The 13,416-nt window shown below is 43.5% G+C and overlaps 1 protein-coding gene across 1 annotated transcript; it reads left to right on the forward strand.

Annotated features, from left to right (window-relative positions):
- The first annotated feature begins 4,080 nt into the window (after window positions 1-4,080).
- On the forward strand, window positions 4,081-12,275 carry LOC129333335 (phospholipase A and acyltransferase 3-like). Its single transcript, XM_054984953.1, has 4 exons — window positions 4,081-4,256; window positions 4,981-5,083; window positions 8,647-8,915; window positions 10,553-12,275. The coding sequence occupies exons 1-4, from the start codon at window positions 4,230-4,232 to the stop codon at window positions 10,670-10,672; spliced, it is 519 nt and encodes a 172-aa protein (XP_054840928.1). The 5' UTR covers window positions 4,081-4,229; the 3' UTR covers window positions 10,673-12,275.
- Window positions 12,276-13,416: the final 1,141 nt, after the last annotated feature.

The following is a 13,416-nucleotide window of genomic DNA, read 5'->3' on the forward strand; positions in this document are numbered from 1 at the left end:
CTTTACCTCTCAGATCGACTGCATCTTTGATATGCATTTGTAATTTACAAAGGAATGTTCACACCACATTAGTCATAGGTTTATATCCTGTTCTCCCCAGAGATAAGCTGTTTGCTGTTTGCGCTAGTCCTCATTACCTTTGCTCTTTTGGTGATTTATATGCAAAAGGCCAGAGGACTCTTCAAAGGTCCCAAACAATTAACAACTTTTATGGCCTTATCTATTCGCTATCACAGAGGGTGAGATCTTCCCAGGAAATGCAACTTTATTTTGCAGGAACAGAGAGAGCTTTTGGAAGATTTCTTTTTCCCAAACTATAGCTGGTTTTCTATTTCTAACATAGGCCAAAAAAGGCCTGGTTCCGACCCACTAACAAATTCTGACAACAATTCCCCCATTTGGGGCGGAACAAGCCCCACTAACGAGTTACTAATATTTGCTCCACCCATCAATCATTTTCTGGTGGGGTGTCAAACTTACTGAGGTTGCTGCTGCTGCTCCTGAGGTGCAGCATTGAGGAACACATTGAATAAAACAACAAACCGCATATAGTGCTACAAGAACTACTACCATAATGGTAATGAGGGTGTGTACTAATGTCTTTAACCAATTAGGCATGCCTGGGAATCAATCCCACCATACGTATCCGAAGTCCTGTGACACTCTGTGGAATACTTTCACTGCGTTCTTTAGGTCCTGCAAGTGAGTGGTGATTCTGCTTGATTCATTGACATAGAAACAACATTCTTCTTTTATTAAAGCACACACTCCTCCTTGCTGAGCCAAAAGGATGTCTAGGGCACATCTATTTTGAATTGCCATCCTAGCTACTGAATCCACTTCTGTTTGCAAGTGGTCTAATGAGTCAATTGTGTCATTTTCTAGTTGAAATATTCCTAAGGAAGGAAAGAAAGCACGGAGAAACTTCCAACCAAAGGATTGATGTTCTACATCCTCTAGTCTTTCCTCTAGTCTTTCTACTTAACCTATGGAGAAAACTTCCTAAATTGGGTATATCTGGTGTACTTAGAGTTGGACACAAAGTAATATTGGGAAATACATATGCTAAAGTACACAGTCCAGCCCATCTGGGTGGCAAGGCTTTAAAGGCATTTTTGCCACAAACAAAACACAATCCTGGTGGTTGCAATTTTATTATAACAGCACTATCCTGTTCTGGGATTGGAGCTGTTGAGTCCCACAAGCTGCTAAAGAGATTACTATGATCTAGATCCCTCATTTTATCTGAGGCTACTGCAGCCTCTTCCCAGATTCTATAATTCCCACATAATGCTGTCCTCTGAAAACATTCTACAGCTCCCCCTCAGATAACCTGGGTGCTGATACAATTGCGTGTTGGGTCTTCTAGTGGGGTGTGGGTTGAGGTTGTAATACAAGCATGTACCCTTATTTTACATGGGATTTCCAAATTAAAAGTAGTTGCATTATATACATCAATGTCATCATAACAAATATCTTGCTTGCATATACTTTGACCTGATTGCTTTAGGGTTGGGATTGGAGTTCCAAAATGTCTGGCATCTAAATCTATTATCTGGGCACATTTGTCTGGATTTAGGTATCCCATTCTAATTTCCCTCAGATTATTATTTCGAATACATAAAGGGTATACACATTTTTCTGGGGTTACATGTTTCTGGTATTATATCTTGTTGTCCCGATGTAAACTTGTCCACAGCTGCAGGGTATACGGTATACTCCTGCAGAGGTGAGGGGGTCTTTACTGTCTTTTGCTGAACGTAGCATCTGTTGTATTTTTCTGGTGGGTCTGAATACTGTTTGTAAGCTGTACTTTTTCATAAGCTTTCCCATCTGATCAGTGATTCCTTTGATATATGGCAAAAACACTTTTCCTGTGGGAGACTGTTTTTCCTTAGTTGTTTGATTTATCCTTGGTTTACTCGCTCTTCTGATTTCATTTCTGGAGTAGCCATTTGCTTGAAGTGCGTGGTTTAGATGATTAATTTCCTCGTTGAGACAGTGTGGTTCAGATATCCATCTTGCATGGTCTACTAATGTTTTTATTATGCCTCTTTTCTGTCAAGGGTGGTGATTGGAGTTTTTGTGTAAGTACCAATCCGTGTGAGTTGGTTTCCTGTAAACCTTGTGACCTAACTGAAAGTTTGCTTTGCGGATGACCAAGGTATCTAGAAATGGAAGTTTACCCTCGGTTTCTTTCTCCATAGTGAATTGTATGTTCAGGTGGATATTGTTGAGGTGGTTTATGCATTATAAGGACTATCAGAATACAATGACCATATAACATTTGAAATATCTTTTCAGATAAACAACACATACAAAAATCAAGCATACTTCCTCTCCTCATCCTAGAGAATCTCATTATTAAATCAACCTATGATTAATAATATACTTATTTTAAAAATACTATTACACTGTCAGTTCTTACACTTATCTTATATCTGCCTTTATATGTATGTGTTTAAGATATATGTCCTAACAAAATTTCAATACTGGCTATAATAAATTGTATTCTTAAGTCATAAGTCTTTTGTATGAAACAAGGAGATTTGATGTTTTCTTATTGTCATTTTCATTCATATAAGTATCACAAAGTGGGATTGCCCTGTCCAAAGGCACGAACCCCCTCAATGCTTTAAATGAAGAAGGATTTCTTTTGAGATCCCTCTTTGAGTTAGAATTAAGTAGAAATGTCATTGTATTTTTTAAATCCACCCCCATTGTCTCTGTTCTAAACTGGACAGCCCCTGTCTCTTCAGCTTTCAAGCCCCTTAAGCATCTTGGTTGCCTTCTTCTGTATTTTTTCCATCTCTGCAGTATCTTTTTTTTTAAATATGATGACTAGAACTGCACACTGTATTCCAAATGAGGACACACGTCCATCAGCGGTTTCTTGACCAACTGTGGGGTACAACCCACTGTACTTCCAAGCCATGTCCATGTTTCCCAACATACCACAGATCTATACAGGGGAATTATAATATTAGCCATTTTATTTTCAATCCCTTTCCTAATAACCCCCAGCATAGAGTTTGCCTTTTCTACTGCTGAAACACACTGGGTTGACCCTTTCATTGCCCTCTTCACTATGACCCCAAGGTCTCTTTCCCTCTCACCAACATTTGGGATCACTGTTCTACATGCAAGTCTCCTGTGACTTCTGACATGAAAGCGCCTTTAGTGAAATGATCATGTGTGAAGTTGCTTTGAATGGAAAGGTGGCACAATTACATCTTTTATGTTCTTAAAGTAATAAAATTGCAGGAGTTCTGATTAGCAAATAAGTATTAAGTCGGACCCAGCGCAAGAACCTTGCAAGGGCCATGCGAGATCCTTGATCTTTCTGACTCTCCCATGCTCCCAGAAACCATTGCCCAACCCAAAGAAATTTTCTTTCTATGGTCATAGAAGCTGTGTTGAGTAATAGCCAAGCAACTCAGGAGGCTGCAGCAAGGAAGGGAAAGAAGCGCAATCACTCCCTTCTGTCTCTTCCGTCAGTGGGGCTCCTTAAACAAGACACAGAAAGCAGCGATTTCATCCCCTTCTCCTCTGCAATTCCAACCCATGTGGCTATTACTTCTTGTGGCTCTGGGAATAAACATTCCCTGGGTAAGAAATTGCTCCTGCAGGAAGGAGAGCGCCAGAAAGACACACGTCCATCAGCGGTTTCTTGACCAACTGTGGGGTACAACCCACTGTACTTCCAAGCCATGTCCATGTTTCCCAACATACCTTTTTAAATCTGTATGATCAAGAAGCTCTTTTGAGCATGGTGACTGGCACCGATCAAGGTCACATAATGACATGAACCGGAGCTGCCCCAATCTGCCACGTAAACCATGGTGGCACTTTGGCTATCAGCCATCTGGGATTCAGCTCACCTTCTTTGGTAGTTTGCCCTTCTCTTTATCTTGCCTAGATGGAACTGCAACTGTGCAGCTAACTGTGTTTATTTAAAGGGTGGCCAGTGAAAGAAAAACTAATAGGAGAATCGAAAGTTTAGGCGTTACCTAACTGGGCAATTATGGGATGCACATTATAAGTTCCACAGTTCTTTTTACTTTCCAGTAAGTACTGAGTTGTACTGTTTGGAGGCTTCTTGCATATTGCCTGACTAAACAGAACTCCTACTAAAATAACTGTTGTGGTGAGTGGTTTGGGATAATAACTTCCCAGGAGTGATAAAGGAAAAGAGAATCGGCAGAAGACGAGAGACCTCACAAGTCATCATGTCTTGGGGTGCACAGATGACACAGGTAAATATAGGGGATCTTACAGAGTGGGAGGTAAATATATATGGGTTGTTTTAAGGGTTTGTGCTAATAAAGAAGGATAGGGTTGCCAGCCTCCAGGTAGTGGCTGGAGATCTCCCGGAATTACAACTAGTCTCCAGGCCACAGACATCAGTTCACCTGTAGAAAATGGCTAATTTGGGGAGTGGATTTTATGGAATTATGCCATGCCAAGGTCTGTGACACTGTCTTTTGGTGCTACACCTCTGAAGATGCCAGCCACAGCTGCTGGCGAAACGTCAGGAACTACAATGCCAAGACCACGGCAATACAGCCCAGAAAACCCACAACAACCAACACATTGAATAATTCTTCTGTCACAATCAATATGTGAAGGGCTGAATGCACAATTTATCCCACATCTATCCAGGTACTAGCTACCTGAATGTATATTGACTCTTTCAAAAAGACAAAGACATATGCATGTTTATGCAGGATGTATGCAGGTTCACTATAGCTTGTGTACAGGGCTATTGTATTCCTTTTTAAAAAAACATTTATTATTTTTTTAAAGAGCCAGCAATGTCTCCTCCTCTCTCTCTCTCTCTCTCTCTCTCTCTCTCTCTCTCAGACATAATAGAAACAGGCTCCCCGGTTTTATTCTCCAAGCAGTTCTATATTTTAATCCCTTTAGCTGAGCTGACCCTGAAGTTAAAACGTGTCTTCGGGCTTCTATTTACTTTTGCAGGTGGATCCCAAACCTGGAGACCTGATTGAGGTTTTCCGTCCTCTTTATCAACATTGGGCGATCTACATAGGCAATGGAAATGTGGTCCACTTGGCACCAGAAAGTAAGGAATTCTCTGCTAGGGAGAGGAGAGTAAGATTTATGAAGAAAATGTCTAAGGACCTTTCTAGACATCCCCCCCCCACATCCCGTCCCAGTGAATTCCATGCCACTGCTAGTGTCCCAACGCAGCAAGAGCGGCAACATATAATATCCTTAACTAGTAAATACAATGTAATCCCAGGGAATGCTCCTAATTATTGTACACCGTGACAGGGCTGGGCAGCGCCCAGGTAGTCTGGAGCTCTGGGCCCTTGGTAGGTGAGGCAAGGGTTCAGTTTGATAGCAGATTTTTATTCAGAGCTTTCTAGTTCCTACGGTCAAGGCAAGGAAGTGGTTGAGAGCGCCTGTCCTACAGCTTGGCTGGCTCCCCTTCTTCTTCCTATATCAGCCACCCTAAGAAGCCTCATGCTGCTACTTTTAAAGTCTGTCTCCACCAGTAACCTGGCCTCCTTGCCTTGCTGCTACACCCTCTCCCGACTGCCGCTGCTGATCTCTGTAGGCTCTGCTCATGGTAGTCTGCCAAAAGCTATTGTACTAGAGGCAGGCTCTGCCCTCCTGAACCCAGGGCTCCCTTTCCCTTCTGCCAGCTACTCCAGATGCCCTGCAGCCTGCTGTTCCCCAGATTCCAGATGGGTGTGGTTTTCTAGCTGGCTGACCCTGTCACATGCACAAGCCCAGCTCCTTTCCTGATCATCAGCACATCACACGTTCTAGAGAACCACCCTATATTTTTACAAACCAGTCTTTATACAATGCAAGTTGAAAAGCAATTAAAATTAATAAAGTTAATTTACAGAAGGAGTTGAGACTAATATAAGTTGAAATACTGCTAAGTTTTAAAAATCTACATTTAAGCTCTGATACTTTCTCATGGAATGATCTAAGACCTAAAAATAAGATGGGTAGGGTACATTTGCAAACACTCTGAGGTTATACACCTATCTATAATAGCACTTAAATGGATGCATTTAGTTTTTGGAAACAAGATTTAAAATTACTCTGACCCTGAACATCTTGAATTGCATGTGAATTCGTAGTATTGTATGTTGATGTACAGCCTGAGATGTAATCTTTAGATGGTCTTTGATTTATTTTTCTAGAATTATATCCATATATATAAGAGCTACTATTGTGTATCTAGTGTTCCATGGTCTTTGAGGAGCAGGACTTTCCCAATTCCCCCTCATAAAACTATAAGACGAGCCCTACAGGATCAACCCAGACAAGCATCCTGTTTCACCCAGTGGCCTATCAGTTATTGAAAGACCAACAACAGGGTATAGAGGCCTTCCCCTGATATTGCCTGTTAGCTAGGGTTGCCAGGTCCCCCTAGCCTCCCAGTGGGAGGTGGGTGACCTAGTATTTACCGTCCTGCATCCGTCGTGCGTACTTCCAGGCTGAGCGATGGCATCACTTCCAGGAAGTGATGTCATTGCGCAGGGCGGGAGCTGCCCTTGGGAGTGCTCCCGCGGTCAGCAGGGGGCGAAATTGCACCTGATTCGGCCTGAATCCAGCCTGATTTGGCCCAAATCCAGCCCAATTCTGGCTAGACTGGGTTGCTGTAGAGCGCGGGTGTGCTGTTGTGCTCCACAGCAGCTGGATTTGGACAGATTTGGGCTGGATCAGGCCAGATCAGGCTGCTGCAGAGCGCGGGAGTGCTCCTGCATTCCACAGCTGCTGGATTCGGGTCGATTCAGCCAAAATCCAGCCTGATTTGACCAGAATCTGGCCCAATTAGGGCCTCTGCAGCATGCAGGAGCAAGTCGTGCTGCCCGGAAGCACACCTGAGAGATGAGTTCTGCCCTGCCAACGAGGTAAGTGGGGGCAGGGAGTGGAGGGTGGGAGCGAGGGATCCTCCACCCCCAGCGGGGGACTGGCAAGTGGCAACCCTGCTTTTAGCACTGAGGCTTAGAGCTAAACTAGACCTGACGCCTGGTACGTGTTTTTCAAGTGTCGAGTGATGCAATGTTATCTGGGAAGCATAGTTTTAATAGACAGAGCTGGTTGGGATTGCTGTGGAGGGGATGTATTCTCTCACAGCCCTCCACCACCTCTGGCGTGCTGGACTGTCTCCCTTTCTGGAGCCTTTGCCCTGCTGCCCTCACCGCTTAAAATATTGAATTAACTGAGGTGTTGATCTAAAACTGTTGGCTTTTTTAAAGTTGGAGCGAGCGCCTTTCTCATGGCAGGAAATGCTGCTTGCAAGATATGTGCTTAATCCTGTGTGTGTTTGCATCAGACCTGTGGGACTTGGCTTAGAAGAAGGGCTGCAGCCCCTCTCTTTACCCCTCTGCCCATTTTAGGAGACCACCATTTGGGACTCTTGAGGGGGTTGGGGCTAAGTAGCCAGCAAAGGCTCAATTTCAAATAGCAACAAATATTAATGGCACCAAAATATTTCTGTTCCAAAATGCTCAGGAAGATATGCTCGGTCTTTCCAAAATCACCCACCTGGAAAGTCTCTACTTGTTTTCTGTAACTCTTGGAAGAGAAGACAGGACAAAAATGTATAGATGGATTTATTGATGAAATGAAAGTTATTTAGATCCTACAGTAGACTTGGGTGTGTGTTCTTCTGATCTCTTTTTTTAAAATATATTTTTATTAGTTTTTATTCCAACTTAGACTAATAACTGATTACTCAAGCGTTAACATACGATACATGTAAATACTATACATTTCAGTCCATCTCTTCTATACAATCATAATTATATACTTCTTTCACTGCTATCCTCCTGTTATTACTGTAGGTCTACTTTATTTAGTTCTAATACTCATTTTCATTCTCATTCTATCAGTGTGTGTCCTGCTAAGTCATACTTGAGTTCTTATTTTGTATTTTTGTTCCATCCATCTATAGAGCGGAATCCATCTTCCTTTCTAGTTATGCCTGTTTTATTTTTCCCTTTTCTTTGTTCTGTTAGTGTATCCAGTTCTATCAATATATTTTGTTGATTTTAATTCCAGCTTAATCTAGTACCTGGTCGATCAAACCTTACATAGTTAACACATATTTATTACTTTTAATTCTAGCTTAATCTAGCGTCTGATCGATCAGATCTTACAAATTAGTACATATTTCTGCAATATATTTCCGTCCATCTCTACCATTCAATCACCTTTCATTACTATCAACCTATTATTATTATAAGCCTACTTTATTTAGTTCTAGTACTTCTTTCCTTTTCATTCCTATCTTACTTAAATATGTTTAAATTCTTATTTTATATTCCCATTCAATCCAGCTGTCGGGTGGTGTGGGGTCCACCTTCATTTCCAAATGTGTCTATTTTTCCTTTTTAAGTAATTGCATCGTCGTTCAGTAATGAGGAGAGGAAGTAATATTCTTTTCTTTTCTGCCTCATACTCCAAGGTGTCTCCTTAAATATCTTCACCTCATTTCCTTTTATATTTGCAAATTTATCTCTCATTTCCCTGGATGTTATTTCTCTTTTCCTTCTCTTTGTAAATCTCACATGTACCCCTCTTGACAATTTAATCTACCTTTTAGAATTTGGGTTCACTCTATAGGGAATGTCTGTTTTGTGTTCTTCTGATCTCAAGGTGAGGTTGCAGGTGCTGGCATCTATAGTCTTCATTCTGTTGCATGCAACAAGGCAGTAGTGAAGAAGGAGCCTCTTTGGAAAGTGGTGGGGGAAGATAAGTATCAAATCAACAACAAGTATGATAGAAGACACTCACGACTCCCCGTACATGAGATCATCTTCCGGGCAAAGGCAGAGGTGGGAAGAGTGATGGACTACAGTGTGTTCAATCAGAACTGTGAGCATTTTGTCACTGGTCTGCGTTATGGCAGCTCTGACAGCGACCAGGTATGTAGATTTTCTTTCTCTATGTGTATTGACAGTCTATGCAGTAATATTAAACTAAGGTATAGACTCCTGGTTGCAAAGAGGGAGGGCCATACCATATGAGACATTATCTTCTTCTCTCCTTACAGTTACCATAAGTTTGTGCAAGCACACTTCAGGTCATCCCTCCTCTTTGCCCACATTTCCTCTCTGTTCTCATGTTCCTCTTGTTACTAGGATTGTGCATAAGATGTTATAAGATGTTTTTCAGATGGTATATCACACCAAAGGACATTGAGAAAATGGATAAGAAATATATAAGGTCATGTTGGAAATGTAAAGAAGCAGATGGCTCTTTTTATCATATGTGGTGGACATGCAAAAAAAGTAAAAAATTCTGGAAAGACATACATGCTGAGATGTAAAAAAATTTAAAATTAGATTTTGCCTTGAAACCCCAGACTATGTTGTTGGGAATAATACCAGAAAAATTGATAAAACATTACATGAATTATTCAGATATTTGTTGACAAGGGCCGTTTCCAGATGGCTTACCTGCCTCCGGAACGTCACGCCATCTTGCGGGGAAAACGCGAAATACGTCGCGCAAAACTTGCGCGAGAAAACGCGATATTTCGCGTTTTCCCCGCAAGATGGTGCGACGTTCCGGAGGCAGGTAAGCCGTCTGGAAACGGCCAGTGACAAGAGTGACATTTGCAAGTAAATGGAAAGAAGATGAATGCCCAACCAAGAAAATCTGGAAAGACAAGATGGCAGAATATGCAGTGATGGCAAAATTGACGAGTTATATAAATAGAAGACCAAGGCCTTTTCCACACGGCTCCCCCTGCTCATAACAACCCGGAATATCGCGGAAAAAAAGTGGAAGATCGCGTTTTCTCGCATGAGATTTGCGCAATGTCATGTGACATCGCGCAAATCTCACGCGAGAAAATGCGATCTTCTGCGGTTTTTTGCAATATTCCGGGTTGTTACAAGCAGTGGGAAGCCGTGTGGAAACGGCCCAACAAAATAATTTGAGGAGAAATGGGGGAATTATTTCACTTATAAAGAATAGAATAAATAAGATGTTGGAATTTTATAAATTGGAATAAGATCACATACTGACTGTATATAGCTTATAAGAGGTTATAGTCTGACAAGGGGGGAAATGTATGAATATATAATCAAATATATAATTGTTAAAATAGTTTGTAGATATGGAAACATTGATAAAGCTAGGGATAAGCAGAGAGGATTGCTATATTAATCAGTTACATAAAGAGATAAGATGAAATATTGTAGTAATACTGGAATGAGTTTTTCCTTTTTGATTATTAATTTTTATTACTAAGTGTGGAGAAGGAGGTGGGAGGCACTAAGTATGGGTAGTATAGAGGAATAATATATAGTAATGGGACTTAACAGTTGCAATCTTTATTGCTATATGGATAAATATTGAAAAAAATTAAGTTTTTTGTACTCTGTATTATAAGAATTCTTGTAGCGATAAATCACAAAATCTTCTTGACATTAACTTTTCCCCATCCATTTTTGTTAAGAAACATAGTAGATCAGGTTATTTTGTTCATTTTTTTCATAATCATGGGAATGAATGCACATCCACCCTGAAAGCCCAACCTTCTCTTTTTTTGCAGGTCACTGATGGTTTCGACATGGGGGGAGCAGTTGTAGCTGGTATCGTAGGTATTGCTGGTATAGCCGCTGCTGTATGCCTGGCTAACAAAGTGGTTGAAAGAAGACGTCAAGATCAGTGACGCTGTCACCAAGAGGCAAAGAGAGCTTTTCCTGGATGCTGAACCAGAGGATCTTGCCACCCCCCTTCCCTGACACTTCATAATCTTGGTCTCAATTGTTGCAAACTTTTAGCTCATAGCTCCTTGCAGCAGCACAACAAAATATCAAAGAGGCTTATTATCTCATCCTTCTTTCTGCAAGAATCACTTTATATGTTCACCTTACCCTGTGGTTAGTCTCCCATATATATCAGTTCCCAGGGGATTGGTCTGATGTGGCTGTTTGTTTGGAGATATTTGCTCTCTTACCTCTGGGGGCCTCCTCCATGGGTTATACTGCTCGGTTCCCTCCTGTCACAAGGTCTGTTTTCTCTTTCAGCTTTTCTCCTTAATTCTAACCCTTTATTTGATTCTGATGCTTTCTTTTCTTTCCCCCTCTGATGTAAGGAGGTCTCTACTGCCTTATGGGCAGGGAAGAGAGGGAAGCAGTCTTTCCTCACTTCGCCAGAAACCCTGGTAGAATACAATCTTCAACCCACATAGATCGGACCCCTCCTATACATCTTTCCCCAGAGAGGGTTCTAGGGTTGCCAGGTCCCCTCACCCTCCAGGCAGGAGGTTGGAGGCCTGGCACTCACCTTTGTGAGGGTCTTTGCGCATGCATGCAATGCGCATGCTCCCAGGGCCGTACAATGATGTCACTTCTGTAAGTGATGTCATTGCGCAGGGCCTTGTGGCAACCCTTGAAGCGCTCCCATGCTCTGCAGCGGGCTGATTTTGGCCTGTTTGGGGCCGAATTATGCTTGTTTGGAGCCTAAATTGGCCCTCGGTGAAGCGCAGAAGCGCTCCAGGGCCCTCCTGACATTACTTCCATGCTCTGCAGCAGGCTGAATTGGGTTTGTTTGGGGCTGAAATTGGCCCACTGCGGAGAGCAGGAGTGCTGCTGGGGCGGTGCGATGGGCCCTGGAGTGCTCCCCATTTGGGGCCAAATTGGCCCACTGCAGAACGCAGATGCATGCTGTGCTGCCCGGGAGTGTGCCCCAGGAAGCCCGTTCCTCCACTCCATCCCCACTGGCCAGGTAAGCAGGGGCAGGGGGGAGTGGGGGATGCCCTGCCCCCATCAGGGGACTGGCAACCCTAGAGGGTACCTAGAGGGAGTAGTTGAAATCTCTAGATATTTCAACTGAGGTTTAAGAAGAACCACACATAGGAAAACATTTACACAAACTTCATCTTATAATGAGCAGAGCCACAATCTAGGCTGATGGTGTCAGGTCTGAGCTGCTGCAATTTGCAAGGGTTGCTGGGAAATTTCTCTGCGTGATTTACTGTTTCTGCTGTACTGTAAACTGATGTTTAGATTAACCTGCACTTTATCAACTGAAGATACGTCACACATTTTAGTCCACAAAAGAGGAAAAGACAACATCTGTAGTGATTCATGTGACATTTGTTGTTATGTGCCAGGAGTCTTCGACACAGTCTCTCTATAATAACTTCCTGATTATGTGTGATCAGAGTTCCCAAAGCAGAAACACACCATAAGAATTCTGGATCTGAACAAGTGCTGCTCTTAATATGCCTTTTTAAAATGAATGGTGGAATTACTGGGGGGGAAACCCATTAAAATATCAACTGTTACCATGTGTGGTCTGTATACATATATATATTAGACATTTGTTCTGTGTGAGTGAATGAGCCTTCCAAAACTAGGCTCAGTCTCTCAAAAAAATTGCCAAGTGTAGAAAAGAAACCTCTCCTCCAATATACCTTACTCTTGCCCTATCAGGAGAAGCTGGCTTAAGTTTCCATAGCTGGAAATAAAATCTGAATTTAGGCACAAGATAGTTGATCTGACAGTGACCTCTCAGTTTAAAAGCAATTTCAGGTAACAAGAAAGTGAAACTTCTGTTTAGTTTATGGTTTTAAAGAGAGGGAGACAACTTGTATCCAGGTGCAGAAAGTCTTGCTTCTCATGGGTTGATTGTTAGTTGATAATTTGTGGATGCTCTTTTGCGGTAGCAGTGAAAGCTACACAGAAAATTATTACAGTGTAGAAGCAGTCTAAATAATTCTGGGAGCATTGCCCTTTTTGGTTGTGGCTTGGGTAGGAGGTTTAAAGGGAATGAGGAGGAAACCAAAAGAAGATATCCCCCTACTATATAGCGTCTTTCTGACGACGCACATCGATCCTGGTGTGCCCGCGCAGGCGCACCAGGATAAAAATGTGCCGTGGAACACCGCCTCTGGAGGGCGCTGCTGGTGGCGGATGGCCGGGCGAGGCTACGTAGCCCAGCTGGAGGAGGAGGAGGGCGGCTCAGGAAAAGCGATGTGCCTGCAAGCTCCGGTAGAGCCCGGGCGGTGGAGCGAAGCACCCAGCGTCCTCTCAGCCCCACTGGAGCCGCGACGCTCTCGGCGGGGCCGGGGCGACGTGGCGGAGGCGAAGCGCCTGGCGCCCTCTCAGCCCCACCAGAGCCGTGCCGCGCCGCTCTCCGTGGAGCCGGGGCGATGGGAGTGACGCGGCCCAGCTCCGGCGGGACTCGCAGGGCGGCGGGCGCTTCGTCCCCCCGCCTCGTTCCCCCAGCTCTGCCCAGCGGGAGGAGGAGGAGAGCGGCGTGCCTGCAAGTGCCGGTGGGGCGGGGCCGGGGGCAAATTGCCCGCTGCCCCCTGTGTTTCAGCCCTCCCCAGACCCCCCCTTGCCTCTCCACCTGCCAATCTTCCCAAGCGCCACTTGAGCTGGGGACGGAGAGGCAAGGGCGAGCCGC

This window comes from Eublepharis macularius, chromosome 1 (genome assembly GCF_028583425.1).
Source record: "Eublepharis macularius isolate TG4126 chromosome 1, MPM_Emac_v1.0, whole genome shotgun sequence".
In the NCBI taxonomy this organism is placed as follows: Eukaryota; Metazoa; Chordata; class Lepidosauria; order Squamata; family Eublepharidae; genus Eublepharis; species Eublepharis macularius.

Excerpts from the sequence above, each read along its gene's own strand:
- LOC129333335 (XM_054984953.1), top strand. The coding sequence starts at position 4,230 with ATGTCTTGGGGTGCACAGATGACACAG. Across the intron at positions 5,084-8,646 it reads GGTCCACTTGGCACCAGAAA|GTGAGGTTGCAGGTGCTGGC; the intron begins GTAAGGAATTCT and ends TCTGATCTCAAG. Across the intron at positions 8,916-10,552 it reads GCAGCTCTGACAGCGACCAG|GTCACTGATGGTTTCGACAT; the intron begins GTATGTAGATTT and ends CTTTTTTTGCAG.